Source organism: Ictalurus furcatus, chromosome 29, assembly GCF_023375685.1.
Source record: "Ictalurus furcatus strain D&B chromosome 29, Billie_1.0, whole genome shotgun sequence".
Taxonomy (NCBI): Eukaryota; Metazoa; Chordata; class Actinopteri; order Siluriformes; family Ictaluridae; genus Ictalurus; species Ictalurus furcatus.
The window spans coordinates 9,421,919-9,439,650 of NC_071283.1; the positions used below are offsets into that span (position 1 = coordinate 9,421,919).

At 38.7% G+C, this 17,732-nt stretch overlaps 1 protein-coding gene across 1 annotated transcript; it reads right to left on the reverse strand.

The window, feature by feature from the left end:
• Positions 1 to 326: 326 nt before the first annotated feature.
• On the reverse strand, positions 327 to 16,709 carry supt16h (SPT16 homolog, facilitates chromatin remodeling subunit). Its single transcript, XM_053619379.1, has 24 exons — positions 16,188 to 16,709; positions 15,371 to 15,463; positions 13,694 to 13,864; positions 12,695 to 12,847; positions 12,413 to 12,559; positions 12,009 to 12,160; positions 11,699 to 11,871; positions 11,360 to 11,450; positions 10,993 to 11,066; positions 10,119 to 10,231; positions 9,893 to 9,958; positions 9,680 to 9,775; positions 9,466 to 9,581; positions 9,112 to 9,265; positions 8,473 to 8,600; positions 7,658 to 7,920; positions 6,624 to 6,742; positions 4,654 to 4,892; positions 4,480 to 4,555; positions 3,369 to 3,538; positions 2,803 to 2,932; positions 2,074 to 2,206; positions 1,208 to 1,282; positions 327 to 1,101 (listed from the first exon to the last, which is right to left on the reverse strand). Exons 1-24 carry the CDS (start codon positions 16,251 to 16,253, stop codon positions 998 to 1,000), a joined length of 3,102 nt encoding a protein of 1,033 aa, XP_053475354.1. The 5' UTR covers positions 16,254 to 16,709; the 3' UTR covers positions 327 to 997.
• Positions 16,710 to 17,732: the final 1,023 nt, after the last annotated feature.

Genomic DNA, 17,732 nt, shown 5'->3' on the forward strand with positions numbered 1-17,732 from the left:
ATGTGGTAGTAGTGGTTTTGGTCAGCTTTAGTAGACTTGCTACCTGTAATCAGTTTGAGTGTGGGTTATCTGTGTTTTTGTGACAGTATGTTTGTCTTTGTTTTGTGTTATTCTTTTGTTTGTCTGCTTTGAGCAGATTGTAAGTGACTGTGTTTTGTGTTCTCCTTGTATTAACTGAAGCTCTTGTCCTGCATGCACAGAATTTTACACCTTGTGCTGCAGCGACACAATTGGCTGATGAGCAGGTATACAGCCAAACAAATCAAGAACTCCACAGCAAGCACATCAGCAAACCCAAATTCAAATAAAAACAAAAGAGCAAAATATTAAGACTTATTTTATTTTTATTAAAAAAAGGGGAAGAAGATTTTTATTTAATAATACAAGACTACCAATTCAGAATGAAGAAAATTGTAATAACAAAAAGTGTTCACATCATGTCTGTAGATTGGTTGTCTGTGTCCACCTCTTTGTCCATCCCTCTTATCCCCTTACAACCCAACCCCCAAAAATGATAGGGGGCAGTTCAGGAATCAAAATGAATCTATACACAAACTTATATTCAATCTGTTCCTTAAGAATGAAACATGAGGAAACAAGAGCTGAAAGGACAAAATGACAGAAACAGAAGTAATAATCTAATAAAGCACATGGCAAAGCGAGGGGGGAGGAAAAAAAAGCCATTTATCTCTAGTTAACCAAAAAAAAACACAAAAAAAAAGCTTGATGAAATTTACAAGAAAACCTCATTTATGAACTCGCACACTTGAAGCACACACACACACACACGCAATGCCAAACAGGAATAAAAAGGTGAGAAATATGCATGGAGTCTTTCTGCTCTCTGCATCATTTCTTCAACACTCACTATCCAACACGACTAAAGGGCAGAAACCTTTATTTACAGTGCGTGTGACAGACAGCAAGAGAGTGAGAAGGAAGAATTAAAGAAACCACGATTTGGCAGTATGGGTGAGTGTGTATGGAAAGTAGAGTTCTAACGCCGCCGTTTCTTCTTGCTGCTGGGAGGTGCAGCTGTTGACCGGCCCTTCCTTTTCCTGTTTGTACTCTCATCGTCCTCGTAATGGCTCTCTCTGTCAGCTAGAGAGAGAGAGAGAGAGAGAGAGAACAAAAATAAATAAATAAAAAAGGTGAGAAGCAGCAGCTTGAGTGCTCTACAGAAGATGTCCAAGAGTGAAACACTCACCTTTTCTGGCCTCTTCCTCCAGTTCATCCCAGTCTTTGCCACTTTCCTCTTCACTGCCCAGTGATGCGCTGTAGTCTAGAAAACAAACAAAATGTGGATCATAATTTGCACATGCAAAGCTGAAAAGAGTGTGTGTGTGTGTGTATACATACATATTTTTTATATAATAATATATATATATATATATATATATATATATAATATATATATATATAAATAAAACACGTGTATGAATAATTATATACGGGTCGTTAGATCTTGAATTCTGCCCGCTCTAAAACATACACAGAGAAAGTAGAGCGATAAGATTATATCTGAGTGAATTATAATATAGTATAGAGAGAAAGAGATAGCATGTGTGAATTACCTGCATCTATGCCACGAATTTCAATACTGCATGCAACTGTACCTGTGTTACTATGGTTACAGTTGTTTATAGGCAGCGCATTAATTTAGAACTGCGATTAAATTGACTGGAACTACCTGTGTATAACAGTTTCAACACACTTTCCAGCCAATCAGATTAAATTATTCAGACAGACCATAGTATAAACTATGGTTAAAATAAATCAGTACGGAATAGCATTCTAAACATGAACACTACAAATGTATCTTGTGATGAGAAGGGAAACTTATTTCCATTTTTTTTTTTTTTCCATTTCAACACATTTTAAAATGTTTCCTATCTGGTCAGGTTAATTTCCATAGTTTCTTTAATGGCACTTCAAACTACATTTAAATTACATTTACATTTATTTAGCAGACACTTTTATCCAAAGCTACTTACAAATGAGGAAATACAAGCAAAGCAATACATCAAGCGGAGAACAATACAAGTAGTGTAACCAAAAAAAGATTTGTATTACCATTTCCAGAGTCTTCCGTCTCTGAAGAGTAATCTTCATCACTGTCCTCATCCTCCTCCTCCTCCTCATCAGCTGAAGGGTTGAATGTCTCATCTTCCATCTCAGACTCTGAGTCCTCCTCTCCACCACTTCCCTGCAAGCATTATTACCAAGTTACAAACAATTCTCTACAGTATTTAACATAATTACTCACACCACCACACTGTTCTTAATACCAGCTTTACTTTTAAGAGCACCCATCCAAAAGCCAACATACAGTTTTGGGGAGTTTGGCTATAAAGTAGATACAAATATACGTAAAACTTGTTGGTTTGTAAGAGAGTTTCTTGAAGGCCAGGAGAAATGTCTGTTCACATACATCAGACACCATTAATTTCACAAGCAATAGTGCAGACATGGACAAAATATTTGGACCCTGGCACTGCTTAACAAGTTAAAAGACAAATTTTAAAAACTAATATCTCAGCTTATAACACAGTGAACTCTGCACTCTGCTGGTCAGATTTGATTTTACATTTAATTATGCTCTGTGTACATGAACCATGGCCATAAAGTCTACAAAATGTCAATAATTAGGACTTAATACTACTGCATTAATACTAATGCTGTTCAGACTTTATTCATTTATTTATTTTTTTAAACAAATCTTTACCTTGTTTCTGGGCTTATTTATACAGTACTTATTTTTATCTTGCTTATGAACAACCAATACATTTCCTTCTCACTTACCTCACTCTCAGGGTCAAGGAAGGACCAGCCGCCCTGTTCGAAGAAGCCCTCAGGGTCATCAACGATGGTCTTCATGATCTTGGTCCAGTTCAGTGACTGAACTCCTTCTGTGTACTTGATGTCGCACGAGCTGGAAAGAAGGTAAAGTATTAGTTTACCGTAGGACTAGGTATAACCAAGAGATAATTATAAAATCCTTATACAATATCCTGTATTATATCCTAATATCCAGGTGAGATTATTCACAGAAGCGAAGGCAAGATGTATGCATAAACTATGGGAACTTTATGGTCCCCATAATTTTAACATTATGGTCGGCACAACCTCTAGCTCTCCACACATCACTGTTTGGCGGCTGCTAAAAGTTTGTAACCTAATTCAGCATGAATACGTAGTTACAGCCTGTACAGTGGACACAAACAATGTAATGTGAAATCACAGATGTGTTATGGCACCATCTGGTGGAAAGCACTAATAAAAGATTTTAGGACAAAAGGGTTAAAAGCAAATAAAAACAAAACATACATTAATGCTTCAATTGGCATCAAGTGTAAAAGTGAACCTACTTCAGCCACTCTTTAATCGGGTCGAGAGAGTTCACAGGCACTGCGTTGATCATCGTTACTTTCTTGTTGTAGTCTTTGTAGACTATGACGACGTCAAAGTTCTTTAGATGAAACTGCACACGCTCAAAATGAACAAGTTCCACTTCATCCAGCGTCACTACGAAAGGAGGCTAGAGAGGGGAACGCAGAGAAAGCCTCCATTAGTGGCCTGCTGAACAGATTCCAGCCCTTCTGTACATTTTATTGGCCATTTGAGATGATCAGTTTGGCCATCAGCTTTAGCCAACATTTCCAAGGTCACTAACAAACTTGACAGCCATAGATCAGAGAAGTAGCATATAAATGTGATTAACCTTCCTCAGATAATAATGAAATCAACACCAATAATGCAAAATGGACAGCTAAGAGTTTATGAGCCTCACTTCATTATTACTATTTGGAAATGAAGGCATTTTTCTAACTACATAAATGATATGGTTTAATATATAAAATAGGTAAACATATATACATATGCATGCAGCATAGAAGTGGCTTTGTGTCCTGACCGGGGAGGACAACAGGTTAATATTTTAAGTTCTTTACTATAAGTGTAACAACGCATTGACACCATCTGCAGCGCCCGGACCTTTTAGCCGACTTGGCGCTCTATTTCCGGCTAAAATGACGCTCTCGTTATGTTTCAAGCAATTGTCTTTCCTGGGTCAGAGACTCTGCTTATTCAATCAAAATTTGGACAGAATTTATGCATTTATTTATTAGATATAGTGAACCTGTAGTATGGTGATATAGTTATTTATTTTCTTTTGCACAGACAAAAAGGCACATTGTTTTGCACTGTTTATGACTCAGAAATAAAACATTAAAAAAAAAGGAGACTGACAATTTTCTTCATTCACCACAATGTATCGTTACACTCCTATTCTTTATGGACATAATTAAAAACAGGCCCATTGAAAAAGATTTTTAAAAAATAAAAAAATAAAAATTTATTATTCAGGACCTGCTATTGTTTTTGTAATCGTTCATCCACCCAGAACTAACTGAATAACCCTGGTGTAAGGTGTGTCCATTCAGTTACATGCTCTGGTTTGTTTTGTGCTTTCACACTCACCCACTCAGTCACGTTGCAGAGTGCACTAGATGTTGGCTGTAGGAGACAAGTGCTTCTGTAGGGGGCGCCCTGGAACCTGCACACAGACATACAAAAGAAACCAGCTTGATACGAAGTTACACACAACAGAACCCCCACCCGCTATCACCACTCATGAATTATACAGTCTCTCACCCCAGATCTCGGAAAGGGACCTCAAACTCAAGCTCCTCCTTGGTAAGTGTCTCCACTTTCTCAATGAAGTTCTTAAAGGCAGACTTGAGTTTGTGTCTCATTTCACGCTCCATCTGCTCGGCGTACAGGTCGTCTCGGTCGTGCATGTGCTGGTGCTTGCCCAAGTCTGTGGTGATCTCTCCCACCTCTGTGTAGAACTGTACATCTGTGTGGCGCTTCTTCCCAAACATGATGGCGTTCTGAGACCAAAAAAAGAAAAAAAAAAAAAAAGAAAGAAAAAAAAAAAAACACATCACAATGGAAATGTGAAAAAGATTGTTAAACTTTCTTCTTTTTTTGGGGGTTCTCTTTCATGCTTGGTTCAATCATCAGATGTTATAGAGGCAGTGGCTATCTCTTGCCAGTATTTAACCACAGCTCAACCAATCTAACCTCCACACATTGATTTTCAGTCACTATCAAGCAGTCCAAAAACAGATTTTTTTTTGTTGTTGTTATTATTAGTTTTCTTTTGATGTAGTTGTATTATTTTTTGCTGATAACTTCCTGTTAGGATATTGTGAAAATGTAACATTGTTTACGTGGAGGTTTTAAATAAGCCCTCACGGGTTTTCTGCCTTTCCCTAAACTGGCGATCATGTCGTCGGTTTGGAAATACTTAAAAGTTTCTGATAAGGACATCAAGTTTACCACCTGCAGGGTTTTTCCGCAGAAACGTCAAGAGGGTACGGTGCCGAAGCACTTTTCCACGACAGGGTTGAAACATCACCTACCATTCAATATGCAGAATACAGCAAAACAACCAAGAGAATAGAGGCCCTCTGCTATTCTGTGTTTTGCCCATTTTCATTAAAATGATTGTGTAGCATATTTAAACTTTTTGTATCTGCAAGATGCTAGCCTAGAGCTGCCAAGTTCATTACTTGACTGCTGTTTTGCACATCATAATAGTTAATGTTACATTATTTGGATAATTGGATTAAAAAAAATAGTTAACTTTGTTACAGAACCGAATTAAGAATCATTTAATATAGTTTATTTTATTTCAGTAAACGTTATTTTATTGGTATGTAGTTTTTCAATTCAGATTCATAAAATTCATGAAATGAATTAAAAGTCTAATATTAACAATTACACAAAAAATTTTTAAAAAAAGGTTTTAAAAATAAATAAGTAAAAATTCATTTTCGGTTTCCTGCCCAGAATTTTCCTTTCAGTGCTTCACTTATTACTGCAGCCTTCTGGAAGACAGTGTGCTCTTGCCTCTTGTGTATAAAATACAGTATCTCACAAGAGTGAGTACACCCCTCACATATTTGTAAATATTTGATTATCTTTTCATGTGACAACACTGAAGAAATGACACTTTGCTACAATGTAAAGTAGTGAGTGTACAGCTTGTGTAACAGTGTAAATTTGCTGTCCCCTCAAAATAACTCAACACACAGACATTAATGTCTAAACTGCTGGCAACAAAAGTGAGTACACCCCTAAGTGATTTACAAAAATGTGAGGGGTATACTCACTTTTGTGAGATACTGTACAATATTAAATTACAGTTATTTTTGCAGGGGATTTAGGCTACTGTACATCAAATGAGCAGTAAATCAATAGCTCAAATTGTAGACAAGTGTGCATTCATAAAACATCCACTTGGAACATTCAGCAACCATGGGCTGCTACAGTAATGTAAAAATTTAATCTTGCAAAACAGCTCAAGGAATCAGTGAGTGAGAATTGTGACCTCAATTCGAAGCCAAAGACACCTATTTCATAAAAGAATATGCTGCTCTCTATATAGAGCATAGAGAGACTACTGAGAAGAGAAGAAAAAGAAAAGGAAAAAAAAAGAAACACCACAGGCCATATACTGCTCCAAACTTTAGCTACTTTTCTAACTGACTAGTTTAATGCTTGGGAAACTATATGGAAGTTATCCTGCATGAACATAAGCATATACAGATGTGCACCTTGAGGTGGAAATGTAATACGATGATCATTTCTCCATCACATGGCTGGAATATGGCGTGCTTGATGTTGTTGTACAGGATGTCCACTTTATCACCACGCACTGACGTGAAACGGAAACCTGCGAACAGGCAGACATGTTAAAAATGTGATCCACCACAGGGGACATATTACTATGCATGTGCACGTGCCTATCCTTTACAACAGCGAAAGCTTATAGAGCAGCATATCATGTAGGTACAATCTGTAGGCAAGAAACTGGAACTTGTTCATGAGTTTAGACTCATTATGTCTCATTTGGCACAACCGTACTCATCAAAAACACCATTCTACCAAATTCTTAGACATGTAACATCCTAAGCTGACGATCCCAGTTATCTGATTCTGTATAACAGCTCAATAAATGTAATTTTCATACTGACAACACTCATCATATTGATTAATGCTTTAGTGTGCAGGATTTCTTTTTAAATAAACGGAAAATGATGAATGAGGTTCGATCCTGAGCTCACTTTGAAAGTCCTGTAATACTAATTCAGTTATTGCTGCATCAAGGGTGTATGACCGTATTTGGCCAGAAATATATGCCCAAATACATAAACGCCATCAAGACTCAATGTTAGGCATGAAAAGAGGCCCAACTACACTGTCACTAGCAAGAGCCACAAAGTAATCAGAAGAAAGAGTGTATAGGCATGAAGGATGAAAAAACAAAAAAAGGAACGAACGTTTATTACAAAAGAGGAACATGGATGGATACTTGATTGGCTTTGGTCCGTTTTCTTGCTGCTTTCTTGAACAATGTCACCCGATTTATTCTCACAGGGGCCTTTATATAGTTAGCCAGTTAAGCTGTTTTAGCTAGTCAGCTAAATCCATCTGTATTTTCTTTTTGACACTTAATTGGGCACACAAAACATTCACAGATCTGGCTATATTTATTCTCTGAACTGGTTTTGTTTTGGGTCATTATAGGCAGGCTTGTGGTGAATGTCCAATAAAGTGTAGGAAAATGAAAGAAAATGCTCCCTCTCACCATTGGTGTGCGCCTCCAACGAGCCCTGCATCCTCTTTTGGGCGATATTGGGCCGGATGTAAAGGTCTTTGAGCTTAGGGTTACTGCGGTTCAAGTTGATAACTAGCGAGTCCTGCTTGACGATGCCTTCTTTCTCCTTCTCCTCAGCCTCACGCGTCTTGTAGCGTTTCTGCACCTCCTTGATTATACGGAAGGCGTTTTGCAGGTTGGTGGAGGGAACCGACGTGTCGCCAGGAGACTTCAGGTTTGATGCACGGTATGTGCTGAGAGGACGCAAAACAACAAATCAAAATTTGCCAAACATCATGATAAAATAAAAACTGGTCAGATAGTATGTTGTTGCTCAAGTAGAAACATTTCAAACTATACGAATACAGCCCTGAAAACAGTTTCTTCATTTCCAATCAGTTCTCACTACTGCACATTGTCTTAACCAAGACAGCATGAAATGAATATTTTACCTTTATTACCCCAAAGCACACTGTACACAATTCAAAACCACTATTGTCTTAAATTGAATGTTTTTTCACCCCCTCTGTAATCTTCCATACATTTTATCCACCTATAAAACGTCTGACTACACCACCAAAAACACAAACTCGGGGGAACCCAATAATACACGATGTTCCTTCTTCCTCTCTCACCACCCCCCAACCACCATCAAGCAAAAACTTAATGTTCAGCTGCCATTACATACAAGTAAATAACTTTACGGAAGAAAAAAACATTCGGATTTCTGTTTTACATTGTGTCTTTAGCCCAACCAGTACCTTACTAATGTTAATATAAAAACAAGATGAACTTAAAGTGCTCACATCTCTTTAACAAACGTGGCCTCAGGGTTGGGGAAGATGTTGCCCTCATGCCTCCCCAGAGAGCTCCCAGGAACGAAGAAGTTTATCCTCAAGTAGGTGTAGTCTCCCTCCACTGACATACTGATGTTCTACACACAAATAAATAAAAGACAAATTATTATTATTTTTTTTAAAGTGCACAAACATTTTTTGGCAAGTGAAAATTGTTCCAAGCATTTCTGCTGGAAACTGGTACCAACAAGAATTAACGGTACCCAAGTGAGGATGTAGCAGGACTGTGTTTAATTACACAAAAATCATAAAAACCACCACCACAAACAGAGCATATTCTGATGATATTACTACACTGATCATATTAACATCCTTAACATTACCAATAATGTCTTTCGGAACGAATAATACATTAACCTAAAGATAACGAACCGGCTAATCAGACAAAAGAACAATGTTAACCCAAACACTTCTTTGATGATGGACTTATGAACACTGGCATCATTTAGTGCAAAAAGCACTTGCTTTTATTGTTATCACGGACAAAACCAAATAATTGGGAGAAAATCAACTGGAGCTTTTGTCCACTTCATGTTTTTAAATGTACAGTGGGGAGAAAAACAAAAAGCCCCCCTTTTTTTTTTTTACCTTAATGGTGGCGATGTGAAAGGGTGTCGCTATGCCAAACACCGGCATGACGACAGTCTCGTACTTCTTGTCGATATAGAGCTTCATGTCCCGAATGTCCTTCTCACGAGGCATCTGGGACACGTTCTTGTAGGACACGTTTGACTTTCTGGCCCTATATAAAAATAAATTTAAAAATAAATAAATAATAATAAAAAAAAAGTTAAACTGGGAGTGTTCAACACTGCTATGGAATACATAAAGACAACCTAATGTTAGGGTAGAGTGGATAGAGATTTAACTCTAAATTACTTTTTAAAAACCTGTATTATTTATTTTACTATTCATCAATATAACAACCACATTTTCTCTTACTTTTGGACCTGCTGTTCACCCTTCTGTTCCGTTAGACGCCTCTTGGCTTCTTCGTTCATCTGATTGGCCAATTCCCTCTGATGTGCTCGCCTCTTCTCTTCTGCAGTCATCTCGTTCTAACCAATTGAATTAAAAGCGTCAGTTCTTTGCTTGACAGATGTATTTATACACTGCTACACATACAGATGAATAAGCAACATAAAAAGGCACTCACTCTGGTCCTGTCGGTCAACAGGGCAGCACGAGCTCCTTTACCCAGCAGTTCGTCGGCATTATTTTCTTCTTCCTCTTCATCCTCCTCATCATCATTCTACATGTAGAGATATGCAATGTAAGACTGCAGGCCATCCATATATATATATATATGCTTCTTGGTGTTACCACCTTGTACGCAGTGAAAAATTTCCATAACGTAGGTAGTGCATACCTTGAGGAAAATGCCAACATTCTTGATCTTCTTTTTCACTGGCGTTAGAACAATGGCTGGGTCCTCCTACAAATCATCAGAAAGACCACATTTACACCCAATCACGTGATGCATTTTGCATTCATAAATGCACAATCAGTTATCTGGATTTCCTCATCTCCAGCTGCTTTACGCGGAAGACAGTAGGCGCAAGCTGAAATTGTGCAGACATGTCTACGCGTCTTACCTCGTTGATCAGAACAGAGTCTCCGATGAACAGGGCGTACTTCTTCTGTTCCTCCTTCTTTCCCTCGCTGTTCAGCATGTCGGCAAAACCCAGACTCACACTCAACACCATGCCTACGCACATATAATGCACACTGAATGCTCACTGCTGAACTTCAAGAGAATCGCTACATGTTGAAGTGGCATCGAAACGGGCACTTAGACAAACCTGCGTCTGTTTCACAGACCTATTGGGTGCAGCATTGAAATGAGCGGTGATTTGAGCACAACCCATGACATCGGCTTCGGTTCCTGCCCACTGGTCCCTAATTTACATATCACTTGTATACAATGCATCCAAAGGACATCTAATGTACATGCAAAAACACCCTAATTTGTGCAGATGTTACGACAGTAAGCCAATAAAAGGAAAATCTAATTATTTCTTTCCAATCAGTCACTGGAAAGTAGCCAGCTTAAAGGCGATATTTATGGTAGTGAAGCTGCCTAGAGGTACATGATCGCTGAAAATAAAGTCGTTTCATTTAAGGTGCGCACAAAACGAAAACCTGAGAGTTTCAGCTCAATACAGTTTAAACAGAAGAAACAAAGGTCCAAAAGGTTTGTCTTTTGCAGTCCTCACTGTAATTACTGGTGTGTAAATCAAATACATGTGATGTTCAAGCTTTTCTGAATACCCTGAAATGTACACAACTCTGATGAATGGGGGCCACACTTTTACAAACTTCAGTCCCAAGAGGATCCTTAGAGATCCGAGGCCAAAACACAGTTTTAGAAAAAGTGCATCCGTAGCCCTGGTCATCTATACAAACAAGTCTGTTCAATAAACAACAACCCTAGCATTCTTTCTCAAATCCTTTGGTGTGCATTCTTACCTTTCTTTAATCTGTACTGGTTTTTAGCATTCAGGACCAGGGAGGCTTCCCTAAACTCTATCCCCATGGCGAACCTGAAACACACAGTGTGTGTTGTGTGTGTGTTATAAGACAGACCGGATATCAATCAGAGTCTAAGCTGAATGTTGTAAACTAGGCTTTTGAGAGTGGTATTTTCCTGATTTAGCATTAAAATAAAGTTTTTTAAGAAATGAAAAGGTCACAGCAATTGGTCTACAAATAAGAACCTGCAATATCTTATAGCAGTGACTGTGTAGGGATGGCTGCGTCATAAACACACCTACTGAAAACTGCACATGCTTTTGGAGACTGCGGTTATGAGAGCGCGTATTTGTGGTAAACTTACCCCAAGTTCTTTGTGAGCTTGCCGACAAGGTCCGGTTTCTCCTTTTTGACATACTCCATGACAGCAGTGTAGGCATCGCAGATCTTAACCCCTAAGAAAATAAGAAAAAAATATTTAATAAAAAAAAAAACAATATATAGTTAGTAAAAAATAAATAAATAAATAAATAAAAAAACTTTCATGGTTACTGAATAAGATGTGGCAAAAGGGAAGAAAAGGAAAGCAGGAGAAAAATTAATGAATTTAAATAAATAAATAAATAAATAAATAAATAAAAAAATAAATAAAAACCTCCACACAGAACATACACACACATACATACATACTTTACTCCCTCACCATGCTTGAGCTCTTTGAGTAGCTCCTCCTCCACCTGTAGGAGGAAGTTATAGTTGTCCTGCATTTCCTGTGGCGGGTCCACCATGAGCGTACGCACCAGGTTAGAGCAGTAGGACTTGTAGCGGATGCCCATTGCGCACGTTATTGCGCCAAAATGCATGTGATTCTTGTCACTGAGTGAGAGAGAGAGAGAGAGAGAGAGAGAGAGAGCAAAAGTTATGAAAGTCTTTTCATAACCTTACTTAATGCTGCTTTTGTACACTTTTCTGCACATTTAAAAAGCGAGCATGTCTTGGCATCACATTCCCACCTGACCACGCTGAATTTGAGGCTGTAGTTACCGCCGCTCTGGATGATAGGAGGGTAGCACATCTCCACAGTCGAGGGATCGGCGCCACCCAAGAACTTCCTGTCCTCGATCGCCTTCTCGACCGACTCTGCCAGTCGGCTGTGCTTCACTTTCTGTTAACACGTGAACAAGCTGCATAATGGACATCCAGTGCAAAACTAAAACAATGAGCATATACGATTAACAAAAGGAAAATAAAAAGATAAAAACGGATCCAATATGCATGCGACCTAATCCACAGTTAGCTAGCTAGCGTGGCCTTGAAGTGTTTAACATCCAGAATGAACAGGCTCTGTAGAACACAAGCCGTCGCCCTAATGCCCCAGTGACAAGTCAAAGAGACACCCCAAATCTATGTTCCTCACCTCATCTGCATCCACAATCTCCATGACCCTTTCCTTGAAAAACTTTGTGAAGACATCACTGGTGATCGAGGCTGCTTTCTTCATCAGAGTCAGCTCTCCTTCCTCCTTTACTGCCATTGTATACGCCACCACTGCACTGATGTCCACCTAAGACAGACCCACATTTGAGCTCGAGATATATAAGACATATTTGAGCACGATCTTCTAAATATAAAAATCCCGGTTTTCTTTATAGCCATATGATCACTCGTCAATTCTGGATCTCCTTATAACCATTCTCACCTTCTCCAGGCCCTCAGCGGTAAGCATGTCGTTCCAGCTCTTCATGTACTCTCCGGGAAACTTGTCCTTGATAAAGACACCCACAGACTTCCCTGCTTTACTGCCCCGTATCGCTTCTATCATCTTCTCGAAGTTAGCCTTGTTACTTTCATTCTGAGACAACCAAAGAGAAGGCGAGATCTTTAACACTGATGAAATTAATAAAATATTACACCTTACATACAACATCGCCACCGAGTAAAAATGTAACAAATAACTGGTTGGGCACAAACTGCAGACAAACACAAACAGTTCTGGAGTCTATAAATAGTATTCTCTCCATGACTGCGTGGGTTTCCTTCCACCTCCCAAAAACAGGTGGATTGGCTGTAATAAATTGTCCTAAGGTGCAATAATAGTAATAATAATAAATTATAATTCTGCATTTAAACTTAAATGAAGTCTGTTACATGTACGTTGCAGCACTGAAATCCTTGTCTTTGCATATCCCAGCTTGTCAGGAAGCTGAGGTCAGAGCACAGGGTCAGCCATTATATGGCACCCCTGGAGCAGAGAGGGTTAAAGAGCCTTGCTCAAGGTGGCAATGCTGGGGCTTGAACCTTCCAATCAATAACCCAGAGCTACCACTTCCCCAAATTTGCCAACATGATTGATAACAGCAGAGTTCATATACGGCATCTTTGTTAGATATATATATAAAATTTATTTGTGTGTGTGTATTTTTATATTTTTTATATATATATATATATATATATATATATATATATATATATATATATATATATATATATATATATATAGTAAGCACATTTTCAATACACGTACAATTCTAATTACAATGCTAATAATAAAACAATAAAACATTAAGTGATTATTTTCACAAATTTTAGATTGGCACAAGATAATCTTATCAGAACATCCCCGAGGCCATCACGAATCAGTAGGGTGTAATCTCTCATGACAAAACAAAACAAGCGAGGAGGTTTGCAGCACTTCTACCTTTTCTCGAACCAAGAGTGTGATGGGCGGGATCCCGTTGGCGTTCTCGTTTCCTTTGGTGACGGATACCTGTTTGAGGAAATCCAGCTTCTTCTTGCTGGCCAAGAAAATGATCTTGGTCTCACAGAACACCATTATGGTGTCGGTCAGCTCGTAGCCAAACAGCCATGTCTGTGTGAGAGCAAACCTTTACTTAAATTCATTTTTAAAAAAAAAATAAAAAAAAAAAACTGATTAAAAAAAAAAAAAAAAGAAAAGAAAAAAAAGAAAAAGAGAAAACTCAAACAATAGCCTACACACTATCTCATAGTAGTACTGTATACATTCAACAGTCATAAACCCTTAGCACTCACTCACTGAACACTTTTACCACAAATGAGTAAGAGTCTAGCCCATGACTCCCCCCCCCCCCCCGACCTTTTCTTGTCATCCACATGCCTATGAATATTGAGTCATCTGTAGCACTCCATACATACAGGTGCATCTCATAAAATTGGAACATCGCGGAAAAGTTCATTTTTCACGTAAATTTTTTTTTATAAAGTGGAACTTTCATATATTCTACATTCATTACAAAAAGTGAATTATTTCAAGCCTTTATTTTAATCTTGATTATGGCTTACGCCTCACAGAAATAAAAAATCCAGTACATCAATTTAAGAATAAAGAATTTATAATACAGAAATAATGACCTGAGAAGAGCTCTAATCAGATAATTAACTCAAAACACCTGCAAAGGTTTCCTGAGCCTGGTTCAATACACACATCCACAATCATGGGGAAGATGAAAGTAAATGCTGCATTTTATTTGGAAATCAGGGTCCCAGAGTCTGTAGGAAGAGTGGAAAGGCACAGAATCCAGGTTGATGTAAGTCCAGTGTGAAGTTTACATAGTCAGTGATGATTTGGGGAGCCATGTCATCTGCTGGTGTTGGTCCACTGTGTTTTCTCAAGTCGAGAGTCACTGCAGCATCTACCAGGAGATTTTAATGCACTTCATTCTGCTGACGAGCTTTATGGAGATGCTGCTTTCCTTTTCCAGCAGGACTTGGCACCTGCCCACAGTGCCAAAACTACTAGTAACTGGTTTGCTGACCATGCTATTACTGTGCTTAATTGGCCAGCCAACTCACCTGACCCGAACCCCATAGAGAATCTATGAGACACCCCAAACCCAACAATACAGATGAGCTGAAGGCCGCTATCAAAGCAACCTGGGCTTCCATAACAAACACCTCAGCAGTGCCTCCATGCCACACTGCATTGATGCAGTAATTCGTGCAAAAGGTTTAAAGCCCCAGCCAAGTATTGAGTGCATAAATTAACATACTTTTCAGAAGGTCAATATTTCTGTATTACAAATTCTTTATTCTAATATTCTGAAATACTTTATTTTTGACTTCCATGAGATGTAATCATCTACATTTAGACAAAAAAAGGCTTGAAATATTTCATGTTGTGTAATGAATCTAGTATATATGAAAGTTCAACTTTTTGAATTAAGTTACAGGAAAAAAGTTACCTTCTCCCACAATATTTTTTTTTTTTTTAGATGCACCTGTGTGTGTCTGACTAGAACTCTTTTCTTGCTACATCCTGCATGAAGACTGAACAGGTAGAAGACAGGTGCATCTCCATGCCTCTCTCTGGATGAAAGCACTAGTGAAGTTTACCCACCTCCAGGGCAGTGGACTTCGCATACACAATCTCCTCATCCACTCCAACAGACACCACGATGGCATCCACCTTCCCAAACTCATCCTCACCTTTCTGTAAAGAAAACAATACACAGACCAGACAGAAGGGTGGAGGGAAAGAGAGAAACCCTGAGAATTATTAAGTAACATTCCTGGTGGCAGAAAAGCTACAAGGGCGAAAATCTGGAAGCTCTGCAGCAAATAATATTTTAATTAAACATCACATAGCATTTATTGAAGAAAGGGTGGCGAATACAAGGCTTTAAACGTGAACAAGCTAAGCCTGCTAAGCTACTTTCTACAACAGGGAAGATGCTAGCTACTGAACCGGACGCGTGGCTAGCTGTGCTAACTATTAACTAAAACCCCACCGTTTAAACGGAGTCAGCTAACTAACTATGGATATATCAGCAAAAGAAAATAAATCCTTAACTCTCCTCCCTCCCCAGTTAGCTTTTTTTTACGGTTTAGTGACTCAAACACACAAATATTATTAATAATAATAAACCTGCACATAGCAGCTACCAGGCTAATAAACGATTAGCTAGCATCCGGACTGCCGAAGGCGCTAACTGCCTTACACCGCTAAACTAAATTAATGCGCTTTCTTAACAAAAAAAGAAGGAATTATTTTATAAGCAGAACATGTCTGTGCATCACAAACAGCCGAACTGGCTTCAATTTAACGCTTTAATAAAGCTACATCACCGCCGAGGTCTACACGCAGGCCTCTCAATCGCATCACGTCAAAAAGCAGGATTTTCCTCCGTCCATATTTAATGGGGTTTTTTTTTTACCTTCCAGTTGCCGTACAGTCGTTTAATCCGGCGATAGTAGGCCTCCTTGTCCAAGTTCACCGTCATTTCTTCTCTTCAGCTTGTGTACTAACTCCAGGTCCCGGCTCCGGAGAAGGCCGGAATATCAGAAATCTCCGCGTTCTCTTTTTCTACACGCCTCACAACAAAACCTCCGGAGTGCTGGTTCTCTTATTATTTATTTACTTTATTTGTTTATTTATCTACGCAGCGTGAACCTCCACGCATCCGTATTTTTAAAAACTACACTTTATAATATTTTTTTATATATGGATATATAATTTTTGTTTTTGTTTTTTTTAAAAAAAAATATCAAATGTTTCGTCCACACGAGCCGCTAGAGTCAGTAAGTGTCCGCTAGCGCCATGGCTAATTCAGCTGCATAAATACCGCCAAATGCGCATGTATGATGTTCCCCGCACAGCCACGCACATAATTACGGCTCTTTCTCCCTCCGCCTTCTCCTCAAAACTACTTCCCTCCTTCTCTTCTTCTCTCCACACCTCAACCACTTCAATTAGGACTGTCAGATATTAAATAACAATACGTAAATACTTCCTTTATTTATCCCTGAATACCTCTTCTGTCTGTGCTTTGTTTAGTTAAAATTGTGTTTTGTTTCGTCGCGTTATAACCGTGGCAGAAATACACACACATAAATATACAGCAGGGGTTTATGCGAGCGAATTTGCTTTGTCTTTAAAAAAATACATTTATTATACATATTGATTTTTTTTAATGTACATTTATAGTGAGTGTGTATACATATATAAATAAATAAATATATATATATATATATAAACAGCAAACAGCCCCCCCCCAGCCGTCTTGTGCTTAGGCTCCTCCCATCTCGCTATGAGCACGCGCAAGTTTCCCGCCTTTCCGAATTTTCCCGCCAATACCCGTCATTTAAAATGGTTCCCACACAAAGAAGAGAAGGATGTAGTGAAACACCACAACCTCGTGGGGGGTGTAAAATATACGCTGGGTCTCAAACCACGTACCGTTGTACTGTGCTCACACTGAGAATACACTATATGGGCAAAAGTTTGTGGACACCTGACTATAACAAATATATATATATATATATATATATATATATATATATATATATATATATATATATACACATATTGTAATGATCGGCTATGACGATGTCAGGTGGGGTCAAGGGGCGTGGTCACCACCCTGCTCTCCCTCTCTCTGTGACCTCCACATTGTGTGCTGACACAGTCTCATGTTAAGGTACCATTTTTAGGATGTTTTACTCGGTTGATCTTCTAATGACTGATCTGTAACCATGCGTAAGCCTATGGTATCCTTCAATGTAATAAATGAACAACAGCACTTTCACTTTGTGTCCGGCTGAGTTATATTAATTTTCCTGAGAAACCCGTGAGGATCTAGCCGGATCCTTACAATTGGCACCCGAACAGGGACCAGCAGGACTGTACACAAAGTGAAGTACATGAAGACATAGTTTGGAAGAACCCAAGTATCCGGTGCAGACACCCTGACCTCAACCCC

Bases quoted from the DNA above. Each gene is read 5' to 3' on its own strand.
- supt16h (XM_053619379.1), bottom strand. From the start codon at position 16,253: ATGACGGTGAACTTGGACAAGGAGGCCTACTATCGCCGGATTAAACGA. The intron at 7,921-8,472 runs GTGAGCACTTTA...GCGTCCTCTCAG, and splicing joins GCCACGTTTGTTAAAGAGAT to CACATACCGTGCATCAAACC. The intron at 4,893-6,623 runs GTGCACATCTGT...TTTTGGTCTCAG, and splicing joins TATTACATTTCCACCTCAAG to AACGCCATCATGTTTGGGAA.